This window comes from Stegodyphus dumicola, chromosome 4 (assembly GCF_044657685.1).
Source record: "Stegodyphus dumicola isolate Sdum_Otavi_A_Nest chromosome 4, ASM4465768v1".
Taxonomy (NCBI): domain Eukaryota; kingdom Metazoa; phylum Arthropoda; class Arachnida; order Araneae; family Eresidae; genus Stegodyphus; species Stegodyphus dumicola.
Window position 1 is genome coordinate 235,562,022 of NC_140771.1, and position 19,886 is coordinate 235,581,907.

Here is a 19,886-nt window from a genome sequence, read left to right on the forward strand (position 1 = left end):
TTCAGCATAATTTTTCTAATTAAATTTTAATTGTTCTGAATTGTCATAACCTACTGTAGACATTTATAGGACTTTTCAGTGAAGATTAAGCGATGTTTATTCAGTTAATATTTGCATTCAATTTCATTTTATCTTATGATATGTAGTACATTACTATATTTATCTACACATGTATGTACACTGTGCAAAGAAAAAAAAAAAAAGACAGTTCTATATCTCCCATTTTACTGGGCCGATTAACGAAATTCAACTTGTGTTTTTCATGTCTCGAAAGCGCGACTCAAAATATATATTAGATTTATATATAGCACTGTTCTAATATAGATATTTTGACACAAAATCAGACTTTTTCTGAAATAACACCAATTTTTTTTCCATATTTCCATTCTACGACTCAAATTATGCCAAACTAACAAGTTTTGTAAAAATCACACGAGTAGTTTTTAAAAAATTTGCTCTCTATATTTTAGCTCCTCAATGTTAATTGAGTTTGGTATATATTTATTAATATCTCATTTTTTTATTAAACATTTTTGATTCTTCCTTTCACATTTTGAAATTCAGGTTCATTCCAAATAAAATTCACCCATTTTTTGATTTATTTTTAAACTTTGTACTTTTAAATAATTTTTATAAATTTTTACCATCATCTTAAAGTAGACATATTTCTAAGCATACCTGCAAAAAAAAATAAGTTTTTTATTCAAAATTTCCGAAGATATACATGAATTTATATACTGCAGTGTTTTGAAATTTGGCATATTTGTTGAAAGCGATAAAACATCAAATGGGGTTTAGACACTATGCTAAAATTATTTGAAAGTAGGAACGATGCGACAATTATTTTCCACTCGTGCACAATGTAAAAAGATAGGAATGAGGTGCCTTTTTTTTTCCACTCTGGCATAATGGAAGCGAAAGGAAAATTGGTTGCCTTGTAATAAGAAGTTCGGCAAGTGAACTATTCTTGGTGTAAACTGAAAAAAATTGCGGCAAGATAAATTTTTGAATTTCTCCGCAAGTTTCACACCAAATTTTACAAAACTTAATATCTAGGCATAATTTGAGTCGTAGAATCGAAATATGGAAAAAAATCGGTATGTTATTTCAGGAAAAGTAGGATTTTGTGTCAAAATACATATGTTAGAACAATACTGTATATAAATCTAATATATATCCCAAGTCTTGCTTTCGAGATATGAAAAACGCAATTTTTGTCAATCAGCCCAGTAGAATGGGAGATGCAGAATGCTCGCCCTTTTTTTTTTTTTTTTTGTGCAGTTTACACTAGTTATTAATTTGACTTTTGTATTTCAAATCACTTTGATAAATTTTTCCTTACACAGAACTTTCTTAGTGTAAAAGTGTAAGGAAATTGCATAATGAAATTAGACAAAAAAAAAAAAAAAAAAAATTAGAAAACGTATTTAAATATCATAAGAATCGTCTTATAAATAGTTATATAATGTAATAACTTGAATCATGTCTGATAAAGTAAATTTATATAATTTTGGAGTTCTTTGAAAATAATATCATCAAAAATTGTAATTTTTCACTTGAGAATCTTCTGGTATATTTCAGTTGGTAATTATGGTTACTAACTTTGCCAACAGTTTAAATAAAGTAGAGATCTTCTTTCCATCCTTCTAGTAAATAATGCATTTAATTAATACAAATATTCGATAGCCACTCACTGAAATTGCGGTCTGATTTTATAGCTGTCATGTATATATATTATTACATTTTTTCTGCATTAATGAAATGGAATAACAATAAATAATTTTCTAAAAAAGTGCAGGGGAAGACGAACTTTTATTTTTGGTCATATGCATGTACAAATGAAAATTTCTTATTGTTAAATATAATTTTTTTAATCAGCATGCATGTTTTAGCTGTGGTTTCTTAATATTAATTATATAGTTTCCTCTGATATGTCTTTAGCATTTTAAAGTAATTCTGATTTATATCAAAATTAAAATGTTCTTAAATATATTATTTTACATACTCTTCATTCCTGTGCATGGAAATTAAAAAAAAAAAAAAAAAAAAAAAAAAAATGAGAATGTTTCTTCATTAAGTTTTGTTTCTTGCTTCTTGCTAGTGGTTTGCTGCGAAAAGTTACTAGCGATGGTACCATGATATGTACAGCTGAAGATAAATCTGAATCGGGGAATATTGTACCAACACAACCTAAAGGATTGACTTACCCCGAGCCTGCAATAAAAGAGGAAGCCCACAAGTGAGTCTATATGCCTATTTCTAAAAAATTTAGGAGTAATTAAAAAAATTACATTTAATTGCCTACTTTTGCATATGCTAAATTTGAAAGGCTTTATCTAATCATGATTTTTAAAAAAGTTTCCTTATATGTGAGAGTATGGAAATTAGGAATGAATTAATTGAATATGCAGCAAAGGAACTGGATGAAAACCTCAATAACTACTGTAGTGAATGTATTTTCAGTAAGCGAGAGTTAATTATGATTTGAAAATTAAATTATTCACACAATTTTTCCTTCTGGATTTTCTTGTGATAAAATTATTAAAAAGGGGGGCAGGGGAATATGCAAGTAAATATGGTATATATAACTATTTTTAGAAAGGTCAAATTAAAATTCAGGAATCTTGCAGGGATAAATTTGTAAATAAATAAGAACTAGACATTATCTCTTCCTTTATTATATGAGAATATTTTTTAATTCCATATTTTAATATTATTTCATACTAAACCAGAAGGGTCTAGACTAATTTCTCATATACTTCTGTTAGTGTTGCCTAACTTTTTTAAGAGCATAAGTAGTTGGCTTTCTACAGGTTATTTTGCAGTTTACTAGAGACCAAAGAAATTATGACCAAATAATTTAATTATGTGGTATACAGGTGATTCAGTATCATCTCAAAAGCACTGTGTGAGCAATTAATAGCTTCCGATTAAGGAATTTGCCTATCATGATCAAGATTCATCCATGAAGAGAATTATACAGCAGATCATGGAATTTAATTATGATTCTTCGTACACCTTTTCAAATGTGCACTCTTTGTGTTTAAGAGAAGAAGAAAATAAACCATGGGCATTATTGCATTAAGGTCTGTTTTATGCAGCCTAGAATGAATGCACATTTAATTTCATTATTTGTTCCTGTGCATGCAACAAGTTTGTTTGCAATTTGTTTTGCTGGTATCAGCCTATTTGTATTCATGAGTAAAGAAACAAAGCAAGCTTTTGATATGATTGTGGCTGTGAATAGCCTCATTTGAGGTGATGAGCTATTTTCCATGTCTGTTTAAAACTATCACCACAAATTAGAAAAATTACTTTGGGATTATACCGTGTTTAAAAGAGTATTCCCCCCCCCCTCCACACACACACACATACTCGCTTTTTTTAGTAATTCTATCATACAAAAATTGAGAAGAGAAAATTATTCAAACAGTTTTGTGTCTGAAGGACACAGATGAAGTAAGGCCAAAATAAAAGAAAAGCATTTATGAATAAGTTACTGGTGACTATCACAGTATTATTTCATTTAAAAAGAAAACCTGCATTTCAATAAGAATGCATACATTAACATAGCCATATTATATAAGATGTCTTCATTTCTTCTATCTTGAATCTCTTTGTCTTTTATTATTACTGTCCACTGTTAATCCGTAGATGTCAAATCATTTAATGCTACTAGAAGTACTATCTGTGCAATCTGCACAACTTGCAAGTCATTGCAGTCATTGCCTAATGTCATCGTATTTGTCACATTCATTCTGTGATATTGCACTTCCCAGTGATCTTCAGGACTATCAAGAACATTACATGTCTCCATTTTCTTGAAGCTTCATCATCTGAACCCCATGTACCCAAATTCCACTAGTAAATCATTAAGTAAGGTGAGAACAGTCACTATGTGGATGAATCCATTCCAGAATTTAGGTGAGCTTCCTTTCTGAATGCCTTGAAGTTGGAAATTGTGTGAATACTTGAAAAATTGTCAGAACCTTGTGCTAAAAAAGGAAAGAAAATATACAAGTAGATTCAGTATTTTATTGTATGATCTTTTATTTCGATTAGAAATATGTGAAGTTTTACACATTTTTTACTCTTTAGGATTTCTAGTTTTTACTGTATTTATTTATAATATTATGCTACAACTACAGAGTATTTAATGCTCTTGACATTAATTGATATATATTAAATTTCTGGTGTTAAATCTTGTAAATATGTTTAAGATATATATTCAGTCTTTCTTAATTTGTAAGTAGCCCTAGCGTGATTTACCATATTAAATAAACCAACCAAACCACACCTGTCTTAAATTTTTCTAGCATTTTTTAAATAAAAATATGTTTCTTTTGAAACTTTTCTAAAGGATGTTTATGTATCAGCTTCCTCATTTTCTTGCCAGATTTACATTTTAAATTTCATAGAAATTAATGCAAATATTGTGAAAAATTACTAATTACTACAGCTGTTTGAATTATGTGGAATTTGGACCAAATTCTCATTGCTGAAACTTTTTCTGGTACATTAAATGTAATCTTTTTCAATTAATTTTTGATACTTTGTCTTATTTTCAATGTATCACACCAGTTGCTCGCAGAATGCTTCAATTTTTTTTTTTTTTTCTCATAAGGTAGTAAATACATAAGATCAGTGTATTTATTAATAATGCTGTTAAGCTATACACTTACTTTACATGGTAAAGCCCTCAAATGGCTTAATGATAAAGTCACTAGATACAGATAGTTTGATTCAGGTTTGAATCCCATTGAATAGACTCATAATAGAATGGGTTTTCTGCATGTGTAATCTGAGTATACGCTATTTTTCCTTAAAAGTCTTCCTGGAAGATATTCCTTTCCTGAAGCCAATAGCTCTCGTGCTCATTATAATTGCTTGTCAAACCCAATTCTTATTGCTGAAACTTTTTCTGGTACATTAAATGTAATCTTTTTGAATTAATTTTTGATACTTTGTCTTATTTTCAATGTATCACACCATTTGCTCGCAGAATGCTTCAAAAAATGTTTTTCTCATAAAATAGTAAATACATAAGATCAGTGTATTATTAATAATGCTGTTAAGCTATACACTTACTTTACATGGTAAAGCCCTCAAATGGCTTAATGGTAAAGTCACTAGATACTGGTAGTTTGATTCAGGTTCGAATCCCATTGAATAGACTCATAGAATGGGTTTTCATGAACAGATTATTTATGTTTAATTTTCTGCCCATTTCATATGCAACAAAACACCAATAGAATTTAGTTGTCTTTATAAATTTAATCATTTTGCTTTTCATTTTGTACAATCTTAATCTAAGGTTAATAAACTTTGGTTTGTTAAACATTATGAGCTAATATAACATTATAGGCAGACAGGAAATGAGAAAATTAATACTGTGCAAAGATCCAGAATCATCAGAACTTCACAATTCTGTGTTTGAAAATTTCTGAATTTTAGATCATCAATTTTAATCTAGTAAGATGACATGCAGAATTTATAAAATTAAGAATATGGAGGTTGATTGTGAAATAATGAGCATTTATGATCTTAATGAAACCAAAACTTACAGGGGTAAAAAGCTGATTGCTAACCTCAGTTTTGTTATATTTAATTTTTAAGGTGTTTAATTTCATTTTGTGCATTAATATTTTCTCAAATTTTATTGAGAGATATAATTTCTTTTTCAGTTACAAAGTTCCATTAAGTCTTGTAACTGGTCCAAGTCGAGAATTCTTATTAAATAATCAATTGAATTTTTTTCATTTTCAACAATCAGTTTATTAATATTTGGTGGCAATATTTTCCAGATTTAAAATCATATTCTTACTTTATTGATGACTCCTGTATTTTCATCATTATGAAGACTTCAGATATATTATCTTCATTTGCATGATTCACTTTCTATTTATCGAAAATTTCGCGGTTCTTTTCGTCAAAGCCATTTGGTACTCTTTTCTGCCAGGCATCACTAGTTTAGATTAGCTTCTTTCCTGATGCACTCGTGTTCTTCATCTAATCATATTTATTTACTTATTATTCAATAATGTTTATGGGTTTTAGTAATGTTTATGATTTAGAATTTGCCAAGAGATGAACAAATAGCTTTCCTCATTTTTCAAGCTTGCTGTACAAAGAAGAACCTTATTTGGATAATCACTTCATGAAATTAAAAACTTGAAAGCAAAATTGAGATATTTTCTGCTATGTTGGTTTAATACAGACTTTGATTTGCTCGATTATAAAATTTCACTGGGTTCTTTCTTTGGCAATAGAATTCTTGAATTTGTCATCTAAAATTCTGGAAAATTCTCAGCCTCTTTCTGTGTTCTTTTAAGTTTTGGCATTATCAGAGTAGATGCAGTTTCATACTCTGCTAAATATATATATTAAATGCAAGTAAAAAGGACTCTGTTGACATATTTTACTCAAATTCAAAGTGTGTAGCTCAGGTTATTACACAGGCAAATAAAACAATTTAGGATTTTTGAGTATCTTTAGAGTTCTTTACATAGACTTGTTTAGCAAAATCAAGTCTACAAATTGCAGATGAGGTGATTCTTGGATTCTGTCTTTAGGTAAGGGTGATATTATATAGTCTGCTGGCTTGGCTAAATATTTTTGTAAAATTGAGCAAATTAACATCCTTTTTGAGTAACTGGCATCCCTTGGGAAACCAAAACTAAGATCTAACTTTGGCTAAAGTTGCAGCAGTTCCTCCATGCACTGTCTTCTCATGTTATCTGCTTACAATCAGCATTGTTAGTCTGGAATTTTTGGGGAGGACAACTGAATGTTTATAATCTAGTGAGAAGTCAGGGAATTGCAGTCTTCCTCTCAATCACATCTTTTCATCAATGTATAGGAAATAATCGTACAAAGAGGAAATTTTCCAATCAGAAAGCTTTTAGAGATTTGCTTGGATCTTATCCAGCAGTTTTCTGCTTCTTGTAACTCTTCAGTTATTAGAGTTCCTTAAGTATTGCTAGTCCTTATTTTGCAATGAAATGTGTTGTCTAGGCAGTGACCCTTAACAACTCGCTGCCCATTGGATAAAAGAATCATGAATGACTTACACCAAAAAGTCAGGCATTACACTAACTTACATTCACAACAGGAGTGGTTTAGATGTTTGGAAAATCTTTCAAATGAGGATAATTCAATCTGGAAAGCAGCTTCCAAATACAGTCAAAAGTCGTTAATTCGGACACCCATAATCCAGAATGATCTATAATCCGGACCTCAAAGCTACAAACTTTCTGCGCATGCGCGTAAGATTTTTACGGCTGGGAATATGTGTATGTGCGTGCCCAAAATACGTTTACGCATGCACGTTTAATGTATAACAGACGGTAAAGCTAAAATTATCTAATTCAGTTAATGTTGCAGATTGCGTTGTTCCTTGATCTTCGAATTGGATCTGGCTTATTATTTTTTGCAGTCTTTGATATGATTTAAATCAAATTCCTCGTCATAATAATTCACTTCTGATAGCGTAGAAAGTAAAATAAACAAATAAATATTAAGCCTTTTTTTTTTTGTAAATTTTGATACTCGTTAGATCATAATTGTTCTTTATTTCATAAATTACGGTTTCATGTTTTTAATTTTATAATTTCTGCATACCATCTTACCAGATTTAAACTGATGATCTATAAATATACCAGATTTAAACTGATATAATCGATAATCTGGAATCGCCAAAGTCCCGACGAGTCCGGATTAACGACTTTTGACTATATAAAAGATGCTACACTAATATTCTAACCCCTTAATGGCCCCAATAGGATCACTTACACTGAAAGAGAAAGCTGAGCCACTAGCTGATAACTACACTACTCAGTTTTTCATAAACAACATTTCTGACCCGGAAACATTACTAAATCTTTATAAGAGGCACTTTGTCATTTGCTATAAAAATACATATTCCACACAGAGAAACATAAATGCCGAGGTCCCGCAAGGGTCTTTTGGTAGAACCAGTATACTTTTTATTATATGCTAATGGCATTCTACATACTCCTTACACTACTCTAGCCATGTACGCAGATGATATGGTGATCCTTGTAAAAAATGCATCTCTAAACCACGTCACCCAAGCACTACTGATACACATACATGCACTTAAAGCCTGGCTTCAAAAATGGAAGATCCAGACCAGTGTCGACGAGTCTGTAGCAGTGTTATTCATGAAAAAACGGAGAATTGAGCAGAGTATTAACATGTACAATACTGTTATCCTGTGGGCTAAGCAAGTGAAATACCTAGGTGTTACAATGGATAGGAATTTAACATGGAGGCCCAAACTACACAAGTAATTAATCAGTTCTGAGCTGTTAAACATAAACTCGCCCCCTTAATCTTTCCAAACTCAGTTTTATCATTAGATAACAAGTTACTCCTCTATAAAGTGATGTTGTGTTCTGTTATTACCTATGCATATCTTGTATGCGGCTTTGCCAGCACAATACACATGAAAAAATTACAAGTTTTGCAGAATGTAACCTTAAGGCAGATTACGAAAAGCAATCGGTTCATTAGGAACACAGACATACATAATGAACTGAAAGTTGTGGAAATTAAGAAATTTATGGCTAAAATAGTCAAAAAGTTCTTTAAGAATATAAATAAAGTGGAGAATGATGGCATACCATAGTTAAATTATGATTATAATGATGTTAATAATGCTAGAGGACCTGGAACTCTTTTCAGAGCTTTAAACCAGTTTTTTTTTTTTTTTTTTTTTTTTTTAAACTTGATAATAATTCTAAACTAAACTGATTCCTATTTTTGCCTCACAGCTGTAAGGGCTTAATGTATTAAATTATCGCATTTAATTTATTACTTAATTTATATTTTATTATCTTAGAACTAAAATCTTAACTCCTAGCAATAGTAAATCACATGAGATAGTAAACTCCTCCCCCCTTTCTGGCTCTACCAATCCTCTAAAACTATGACTCTGAAACCCTGCCCCCCCCTAGTTATGCCTGCCAATAGCAAATTTTTGTGCCCCACTTTCTCTCCTCTCTTAGCAATCCTCCAAAGATACTTCATTTCAGTTAGATGGGAGACTTTACGGGTAGAGGTTCGTTCTCCATCGCAGCGGAAAATAACTAACTCTCGAAAGCGAATTGAATGGTTCTTACAGCATTTAGTTGCAGCTGCATACAGGGTTGCCACTTAAACAGGAGAATGAAATTCCATGATTTTCCAGGTGTGTTTTAAGAAAATTACAGTCTATCCTCATAATGCACATTGGCTGTGGGCTGTGGTAAGAGGTAAATTAATTATGGTGTTACTTGAAACACAAAAATTTGCCAGTTACGTATGATATGCCACGCTACCTGGAAAACCGGAAAAAGTCAGGGAATTCGAAAATTGACCAATGAAGTCAGAGAATTTAAATATTTTAGTCAAAATCTGGAAAAGTCGGAGTGTCGTACGTCGATCCCCCAAAAATCGAGTTTTGTGCCAATGTTGGAAGCGATCACTTTATTAGCGAATTATGTATCGGATGAGCGTCATGTGAGCAGCTGGCATAGAACCAATTTTCGCAGCTCCAATCGGACTGTCTTTTAGAAAGGCAAAGCAAGTTTCTGGCAAGTTTGGTTTCCAGTAACCTCGAGAATCCTAAGACTCGCACGTGCAGGTTATGTTGAACTAAAGAAAAAAACCTTCCCATTCTCATATACAACAAAATCGGTTTAATCCTAATAATCCATGGAGGCTAGAATAGCCCCCATGTATTCTGTTCTAATGTAAAAATGTCTATGTAAAGAAAGAAAGGTTCCATAGACGTAATGTAAATCAGTTTGCTAAAGTGCTGCTAGAAAGCGGAGGGAAAAACTCGCCAAAGAATTTGGTGATGGAACCTGACTGTGAGAATTTCCCCCTCCGCAATGTGTACAGGAAATTGTGGAGCATGTGTTAAGAAGAAACGTTCTTTGACTATCGCGATAATTTATACTCGGATTTTCGTATTTTTTTGCTCAAAATAGCAAATCTATTAATTGATTTACTCACACAAAAAATATTTTCTTTTCCTTTAAAGTTTAAGGAAATTTAAAACGATATTCGTTTTATGTACTCTTGATAAACTTGACCTTCGAACTTCGCGAGCTTCGGCGACAGATATTTCGCACGTACGCAGGTATTTTCCCTCTACGTTGGGACGAAGCCATTCCTGTTGCAGAGAAGTTTTTTTATCTTAACAATACATATTTTTTTTATTCTAATCTCCATGTACAGTACACATGGGATTTGGAGACATTATAATGAGCAGTTATAACAGTTACCTCTTCCTGTCTCTTAGTCTCTGTTTAAGAAGGTGTTAGGTAGTAAACTGGTCATTTTGGTGTTGGCGGCAGTTTTCGAAACTGTTCAAAGGCTGTAGCGAAGACTAGGATTGTACCGCAAAATCTTTTAAACTTTTTTTTTTTTTTTTTTTTTTTAATTTTAATAAATTCCTTATTTTTCATTTTGCAGTAAAATAAAAAAATAGTAATCAGTCATCTAGGCTAACGTTTAAGATTCGCCAAAATAGCATTGATTATTGTAATTCAGTTTTTCAGAAATTAACTTCATTTTAATGTTTTTATATCATTTAATGTTCTTCTTTCCTCCAAATTTATTTATTATTAGTTACATACTTTCAAGTTTCTGGCAAATTTCTTTGGCATAATTCTGAAACTAAATCTAGAAGATCTAGCATATTTTTGTTTATGTATGCTGCTAAATAAATATAAAATACCTGTTTTTTTTTTTTTTTTTTTTTTAAATATCATAAAATAGATTTCTTTCTTTTGTTTAGCTGTAAAATGTCTGCAATAAAACTCATTTTTTAATCCAGATTGGGCAGATTCTAATCTCAGTCTTCAATGGAGAAAACAACTCCTATTATAGCTATAATAGTAATGCTTTCAGGATTATATATATAATAAGTCATATGCATTTGGCAAATTTTTGTGTTTTCGAATGGTACCATAATTAATTTACTTCTCAGCGCAGCCAACACGCGCTATGCAGATAGACTGGAATTTTCTCAAAACACACCTGGAAAACCTGGAAAAGTCAGAGAATTTCATTCTCCTCTTTAAGTGGCAACCCTGTTATATATATATATTAATGCTTTACTATTATAACTATAATAGGAGTTGTTTTCTCCACTGAAAATTGTGATTAGAATCTGGATTAAAAAATGTCTTTTCTTTTCCAGACATTTTGCAGCTAAACGAAAGAAATCTATTTAATGATATTTTAAAATAAATTCAGGTGTTTGATATTTATTTAGCAGCATACATAAGCAAAAAATATGTGCATTACATTTCGTGATGTTATGTCACCATACTGCTAGAATTAATTTCTGGATTATGCCAGAGAAAATTTCCTAAAATTTGAAAGTTATATATTTACAAATAATAAATAAATTTAGAGGGAAGAAGCATCATTAAATGATACAAATAACACAAAAATAAAGATAATTACTTAAAAATTGAATTAAAATAATCAACAGTATTTTAGTAAATGTAATTATATTAAATGGTTAGCCTAAACCACTGATGACTATTTTTTTATTTTACTGTAAAATGACAAATGAGGCATTTATTAAAAAGATGAAAAAAAGGTTTAAAAGATTTTGCGGTAAAATCGTAGTATATGGTAAGGCCTTGGCACAATTTTGAAAATTGTCTCCAACACCAAAATAACCCAATTACTGCTCATCATAATGTCGCCAAATCCGTACATAGAGGTTAAAATAGAATATATGGATGTTATTCTAACCAAAGAAGATCTATGTAAAGAAGGAAAGGTTCCACAGACGTAATGCTATTACACCGCTAGAAAGCGGGGGGGGGGGGGGTAAATTCACCAAGGGATTTGATGACGAAACCTGGCGGCCAGAATTTCCCTTTCCACGATGTGTATAGGAAATTAAGGAACATGTGTTAAGAAGAAACGTTCTTTGACAAAACGTTTCTTCTTTAAATTTTTGCAATAATTTAAGCACAGATTTTCATAGTTTTTTCCCCCTCAAAATAACTAATCCATTAATTAATTTACTTGCAGGAAAAAATATTTTCATTTAAAATTTAAAGAAATTTTACGTCTTTATACGTCTCCAATTTCTCCCCACACTTCTCTGAAATAGTATCCTCCTTCGCGTACTTTGTGAAGGTCATCGTGGTGTTGCATTCCAAAGCTTTGCGATTAATTTCACGGGTAGCAGCGCAAAGCAAATGATAGTAGTTTGGAAGGGCGTATATATATGCCCAGGGCAGTTAATGCATCGGCTGAGCAAGGCGTATGTATACGCACGTGGCAGTTAAGGGGTTAAAGCTTTACTAACAAGATGGTTTTCTCTAATGATGCATATATATGTATATATATATATATGTAATAACAAATTTAAAAGAACTGATGTAAGGATAATGAGATGTGGAAACGTAGAAACATTGATGGCACAGGCATATGTCGAAAAATACATTTAGAATGCACAGAATATAGATTCATATGAGGAGGAGAAATTCTGATAGTGTAGAATGCTAAAATGTTGAATCCGTGATGACTAGGAAAATTGGCAGTCGAGCCGGATTGAATATCAGTTGACATTTATGGCCACAGTTTACTGCTGGGCAAGTATTCATTCTAATTGTGCCCTTTTCAAGAACATTTACATTTTTGATACTGTTGCAGAAGTTATCTAGTATGGAAGTTCACCAAGAGAAAATTTTGGTCTAGGTTGCTTATTGAGAGAAAGATTTCAGGCAGAGAAGAAATACCCAAAATTTTTGTGCTGTCATATGTTTGCAATTAAAATAATGCTTTGATGGCTGACTTAAAATAAGTAACAATAATGAAAAGTTAGAATCTGCCCCCATACTAATATTATTCAAGTCATTTGACAACATAACAGACATACAAGAAGGACGTATGGAAATATTTTTTAAGAAAGTTAGAAGCTTTTAAATTTCAGCAGGGTAAATTCATATGTGCTATTATATATATATATATATATATATATAAAAGATGTTAGCTGAGATTTCTAATCCTCATTACCAGAGTGTATGCCTAATTAAATAAGGAAAAAGTGCTATGACATGATAGGATAGCATACGTTTCTTGCATTAGCACTCCATTCCTTGCTCCTCCCATAATGAAATTCACAATTTTTTAAATAAATTTTCCTCTGCTGTCATTTTACCAAATTGTTTAGTAACATTATCAAAATATGCTTACTTTTATTACATTCAAATTCTAGATTTTTCATATAAATTAACAATAAATAACAAATTTTCAATAAAGTTTTGTGCTGTAACAGGAATCGGTATTTTATACTATTGCAATTAAATTTTTATGCAATGTATAAAAATGAAGTTTCTCAAAACAAGATTTAAATTAATCTTTTTTCATCATTAAAAGTTTGAATTTTTCTTTTCTTTCTACCTTATTTGGACAATGAGTCATTTACATTTGTACAGTAATTCTTGAAAAATATGTTAGTGACCACATGCAGAAGCAGTTTAAGAAGCCTGCTGGGCAAGTATTCATTTTGACATGCCTCAAATGGCAAATATTTTTTATCATTACATAATATTTCTGTAGTAAGCTTCTACGACAGCCTCATGATTTTTACATTAAAAAAATAGATTCATTTCCAAAAGATATTAGCTTTAATGTAACAATGTAGTTATATATAATAATATAATAACTACATCACCCAGATATTTCAGTCCCCCCCTAAATTTTTTATCAGTTTACATGCTCCTTTATAATCAAGTCCTTCGCAGTTATGATTTGTGAGGGGGGGAAAAAAGGACGCTTAGTGAAGTAAACTAAAAACTATAAGAAGTTTATTGTCTCATAGTTATTTTAAAAACTATGAGAAGTTTATTGTCTTTACAGTTTCTTTATAGAAACTTTAGTACAAAAATGTATTAAATATAAAATTAAATTTTTCCATTTTCTGCTATGTATGTATGAACTTAAAAGTTTCAACTTATAAAATTAATCAAAAAGTCAAAAACTGTAGGTTTTAACCCTCCGCGTATGGTGCAATTTGGACATATTCTGAGTCTATTCTCTATCTTCATATATTACTATTCACATCTTTATAAAAAAAATTAGTATAATGCAGAAATTTTAATAGTTTTTTCTTAATTTTAAAAAACATACTTGCGCACGCTATTTTCACATGACCCATATTAAGAGACGGATCTTGTATCCCGTGGAAATCGTAGGAGCCATACACGGAGGGTTAAAAAAGTGAGTATTTAGTAATCATATAGTTAAATACATAATAAAGATTGATGAGGAAAGATAAATTGATGATTGAGAAATGGTTAACTGCTGTTTTTCACAAAATAGTTTTACAGTAAGAATTATGAATGTAACTTAAAGAATGAGTGTGTATTTTGTGCTGCTATTTCCCCCCCCCCTTCAAGTGATGTTGGTTAAAAACAGCCATTGCCTGCGTAGCAATCTTATTTATACTTTAAATTTCAAGAAACTATTGAACATTAAACTTTTTAATATTGAATATCCAGCATGTTATGCTTTTACAGAATGTGTTATGATGTTTCAAGAATTAAATGACTAATATAATTTCAGGATAAATATAAAAGTGCAGTGGAATGACGTTTCTGTTCAAGATGCTATCTCATGGAGAGAATTTCAAGGTATATCGGGTCAAGGATTACTTGATTGTATATCACGGTTAGCAACCAATTTCATACGAAAACATTTTCCAGGTGATCTGTTTCTTTATTATATAATACTACTTCAATATAAATGGGTTATTGTATATTAAATTTTTTTGTCTTTCGTGTCATTATGCTAGCAAAATATTTTGGTAGAAAGAAGTGTTGAATGTCTTTGGTACTTTTTTTATGTAAAATATAAAATATGAAACAAAATTATTAACTTAATTGGAATCATTTGGCAGTAGACTTTCAAATCCCTCACTTCAAACACTGTATAATGAAAACAAATTTAGAGGAAATGATGTAGGAACACTGGGGACATAGAAATATTGATGGGGGTAAAAATGTAAATTATAAGTATACAATGAAGTGCAAGAATTTTGATTACATAGACACTGTAATGAAGCAGACAGTCAGTCACTGATAGTAACTGCACACAAAATCAACACATTTGGGATGATAAACTTTTGGGAACTTGCAGTGATACTTTTACTCGAAATCCATTAGAGACGTAGGTTTTAATGATCCTGTCGACTCTCTGTGATGATGTGGTTAATGTGTGTGTAAGATAAATAAACTATTTTGTCCTGTGTAGTAGTAGCACATTTCTTATGAATCCCTCAATTTGTCAACGAATAATTAGACTAATTAAATTTGAAAGAAGAACTAAAGACTTTACGGAAAATTGTAACACTCTGAGAATTCACTTTGTATGAGGGTGCATAGAAGATAAAACAAAGCTCTTGAATTTAGCACAGTGCTGCTTCTAGACACTTTTTGTTCTTCCAGTTTTAATTTTATGTAATAAGAGAAAACAGTATGTCTTCTTTCAGGTGTAAAAAAAGAACAGTTTTATAATTTTGTCATGGAGCCAACAATAACAATATTTGATGATGTTTTGGGTTTCGTTATGCTTATTAAAAAATGTAATAATCAAAAATGCTTTAAAATTTTCAGATTGTTTTGTATAACTTTTTTTGTAATTATGTAAAAATGACAAAAAAGAATTCTGTTATTTATATTGTGTTTTAACAGGTATAAATTATTTTAATAATATAACACAAACATTTTACTTTAATAAAATTGTAATACAGAATTTGATTTCTTTTCTATGAAGGTCAAGAATATTGCTCTGAACTGTTAGCTGCTGTAAAGGAACAAATTCTGAAACAGTTAAGTAAACCTTTAGATCATAAAAATGCTACTGTATTGGCCTGTTCTGTGGCTGTAAAGAAGGAAGACGAAAGCCATGTCGTGAAAGAGGAGAAGACAAAATATCCCAGAATTGTATGACATAGGTTATGTTTTAAATATAAATATTTATTTGATTTCTTCATCTTAATTTAAATAATAAATTTTGTTTAAAATTTCAGGAGGTGTCTACTTCTTTGAATGCAGTAGAATCCAGTTCAGTAGCTTGTCAGCCACAGTATGTTAAAGTTGTGTCATCAGATGGGAAACAAGTATTATTATTACTGTTTTTGTTATTATTACTTATGTTTGTCATTTTAATCTGAATTCATTTTGGATTGAAATTTATGAGTTTCATTATGAGACTTGAAGATTATTTTTTTTTTCTTTTATTTCATAATGATTTTGTTTAATTTCGTGTGAATGAAGGTATCTAGGCACTGCGAAAGTGAAAAAGGAAAGGAAACCGATTTCAAATGTGATATAAAGTGATTGGGTATTACATTCAATGGAAAGTCCATTAGTAAAATAATTTTACATGTTTTCCATTTTATTTCAAAAATTATTGTTGTGAAGTAAGAAAACTATGGTGATGCAAGCACAACTTGGTTGACTATGGCTCTAATGAAATAGGTACTGAATAGGAGAAAACGTATTTGCCAAATTCCAAGATGCTTCTAGATGTAAACTGGAACAATGACATTTTATTTGTTGCTCTGAATTTTTGTGTTTCATGTATGAACCACCACATAAAATGAGCATTAATATGACCAATAACAGGTATTGCTTAGTATAGTATAAAACTCAATGGCAGTAAATCTTTGGGCAGTGGTGATATGTGCTGTGGAATGATGTACTTTGCTACAATAATTGGTAATCTGATGAGTCTGCCTAAGTGTGAAAAAATACCAGGTGATTTGTCTAAAATAAAATTTGGTTGTAGAAGCATAGTAATCTGGGATGGTTTCTTTTGGTTCAAATTCAGCTTCATGGTGCATATGAAGAAAGCTTTGAATGTAGAGTCCTGTTCTCAGTATTTTGGATAATTTTGCTCTGCCCCATAAATATTGCAACAATTAAATAAGGTCCATTCCAATTTATGAGGATTTTACTCAACTGTACTCCATATATTATATGTATGTTGTTTGCTGACATAATTGTTAGAAAATGAGGTGGATCTACTCAGAGCCTTGACTTTAATGCTACTGAACACCCATAAGGGGAATTGCCATTACATCTGTGTGGCAAGCCATACTGTACTTCATTGATGACTAAACTAATCATGAATCTCTGATGATAGACCCTCGTTTGCAAGAATGGCATTCATTTCTGGCTGCAGCATTCCAAAAATAAGGGAAAAGCCTTCATAATAGGTCATTATCGCAGAAAAAGGGAGACTTGCACCATGTTTACTTAACGTATTTGCAGGTAAACCTACGTGTTAAGGTGTCTGGATACTTTTGATTACAATGCATTTCATCTGTATGTGCATGATCATTTCTTTTTCATTCTTGAAGGTAATTTAAATATATTTTTTGTTGGATATTAAGCTGCAATTTTAATGGAAAGATGCAACAGTTATGCAGTAGGTGTGTGATATGTAATTAAAAAAAAAGTTTTCAAGTCTATTAAGAACATTCTTTTTCACAACAAGATTAAGAATAATATTCTGACTTGATATTTTTTTATGGTAAAAACAACACATTTATAAAGCTAAGTACGGTTCTTTTTGATGCATTTTGAAGCTACTAACCTTGAATTCATTTCTTTTATTGTATTTTTCCCTTTTTTTGTTTTTCCCCCACCCCTTTCCAAGAGCATTATTTTTGTGATTTCTGATTTATTTACTTTCATTTTGGCCTCTTTCATATCATGTACACAATAAAATTGAATAAACAGCAATTTGCATATATTTCATTTCTTTCCCTTTGAAAATAAATGTTTTAAACCATGTAGTTTTTTAAACAATTTTAGAAATTGGGAAAGTAGGTAGTATGATGTCATTAGTCTTTAAAATATTAGCAGTAGTCACGTAAGTGATTTATTGATTAACTGGCTTTATTTTGTTCTTTAGTGATAAACATTTTTGTTACATTTTAGGCAAATCTCACACTAAGTGAGAAGGGTATATCTTATCATGAACTTCAAGAATGGATCATGAAAGAGTTTCATATTCCTGTAGCAAGTCAGCGAATAAAATGGGGCTTTCCACCAAAAGATCTTCAAGCCTCCTGTGATACAAATCAAATGCTACCTCTTAAACATGGTGATAGATTAATAGTTGAAAAAATTAAGAGTAATGAAGCTACAAAGTCATTATCAAGTAGTAAGTATTAATTTTATATGTAGAAGGTTGATATATATATGTGTATGTGTATCTATATATATATATACACATGGAACGCAAAGAAAAAATTAACGTAATGAAATTTTGGCATTGCATTTGTTTTCTAAAATTTCAAAATCTAAAATTTCAAGATCACAGGTTAATGCAAATACAAGAAGAGCCATTTTAAGATGTGAAATAACGATACATTAATAACCAATATAACTGCTAGAATTTTGGTTTAAGAGTTTATAAACATTAAAAAAGCTAACTATCGGTAATCAGACCCGAATTTTAGCAAATAAACTAATATATGAACTACATAAAAGCAAAAACGTAAGAAGAAAACCTGATGTGTACACCACATGACTTCCTTGTACGGAATATTAAATTATTCACATTTTTTCTTGCATTTCGTTTAAACTTATTGGATTGAATTAAATCTACTTCGCCGACAGCGCATAAACCACAATAGAATAAATGCATTCTTTAAAATTCACTCTAGTATTTGTTTACCATAGCGACACTCTGGCACTAGATTCACTTAACAGTATTAATAATTATATAACAGTTAACTTGTATAATAATTATATAACAGAAATTAAGTTAACTGTTATATAATCCAATAATTATATAACATTTAACTTATATATTTCGTTCATATTATAACTCATAATGCACAAAATTTACATCATTTAAAGAATAGAATTATCTAATCGTTGCCACATGTTCTATTCAAATACTATAATAAAGCTAGAATGATGTGTAAAAGAAATTAAGCAAACAAAACAAAAAAGAAACAGTTTTTCACAGACGATTGAGTATTTCTCATTCAATTAATTAGTCTCCTGTTTCAAATGTAAACATCAATGGCCGGCATAAAAAAAGGCATAGCGGCACTTAGACATTTTTAAAATTGTTGATAATTCTAAAAATATTGCATACAGATTTACTAAAGGCATAAAAACCTTAACTGGAAGATAAAAACAATATAATACAATCATTTTTAAAGCAAAAAATGTACAATTTACAAAGATATAAGAGTAAAGAAACTGAGATCACTGAGCTGGGTAACAGAGTGGATATATATATAAATATATTTATATACATTTGATGTGGCCGATTGCAATCAAAATACGAGGTGCACATCTACATGTTATAGCAGTCCCATATACAAAATTTCAACGTTCTGAGGCTACTCGTTTTTGAGTTATGCGAGATACGTATGTACGTACATTCGTACAGACGCGACGAAAAATTTCTTCAGAATTAATTTTAAAGCAGTTTTATAACTTTTTTGAAGGAAAAGAGTATTTTATTCTGTCCTTACGTACAGATATCACGAAAAAACATCGTTAAATTGCTATCGATAGCGGTCAAAATGGATATTTTCGTTGAAATATGCTGCCTGAAACTTTTCGCAATTACAATACTTCCTTTTTACTTCGTACAAGGAAGTAAAAAGGGACACTGATGTGAAAGAAGAAATAAAAACTAAAATGCTAAAACAACTATGGAACAAGAAAGTAAACAAGGGAAGTAATGGTGTAAAAAAAATATGCAAAAAATGTTTTAATCTCCCCTGTCTGGAGCTTCGTAATAGAACTTGTCAAGAGAAAATGCTTTGAAGTTCCATACTTGGTCAATTAAAGGGCCAAGACAAATTTCCTTCC

The 19,886-nt window shown here is 30.6% G+C and overlaps 2 protein-coding genes across 2 annotated transcripts in view; one reads left to right on the forward strand and one right to left on the reverse strand.

Annotated features, from left to right (window-relative positions):
* LOC118183804 (deubiquitinating protein VCPIP1-like) overlaps nt 1–19,886 on the forward strand; it is a 73,634-nt gene that overhangs the window by 39,923 nt on the left and 13,825 nt on the right. Inside the window, exons 7-11 of the mRNA XM_085816085.1 lie at nt 2,102–2,239; nt 14,605–14,744; nt 15,814–15,983; nt 16,070–16,159; nt 17,988–18,213. Of these exons, the coding sequence (XP_085672211.1) occupies nt 2,102–2,239; nt 14,605–14,744; nt 15,814–15,983; nt 16,070–16,159; nt 17,988–18,213 (764 nt within the window). The remainder of the gene's footprint in view (nt 1–2,101; nt 2,240–14,604; nt 14,745–15,813; nt 15,984–16,069; nt 16,160–17,987; nt 18,214–19,886) is intronic.
* LOC118183801 (uncharacterized) overlaps nt 3,526–19,886 on the reverse strand; it is a 141,287-nt gene continuing 124,926 nt past the window's right edge. Inside the window, exon 2 of the mRNA XM_035353408.2 lies at nt 3,526–3,995. The gene's annotated coding sequence lies outside the window, so the exon portion shown is untranslated. The remainder of the gene's footprint in view (nt 3,996–19,886) is intronic.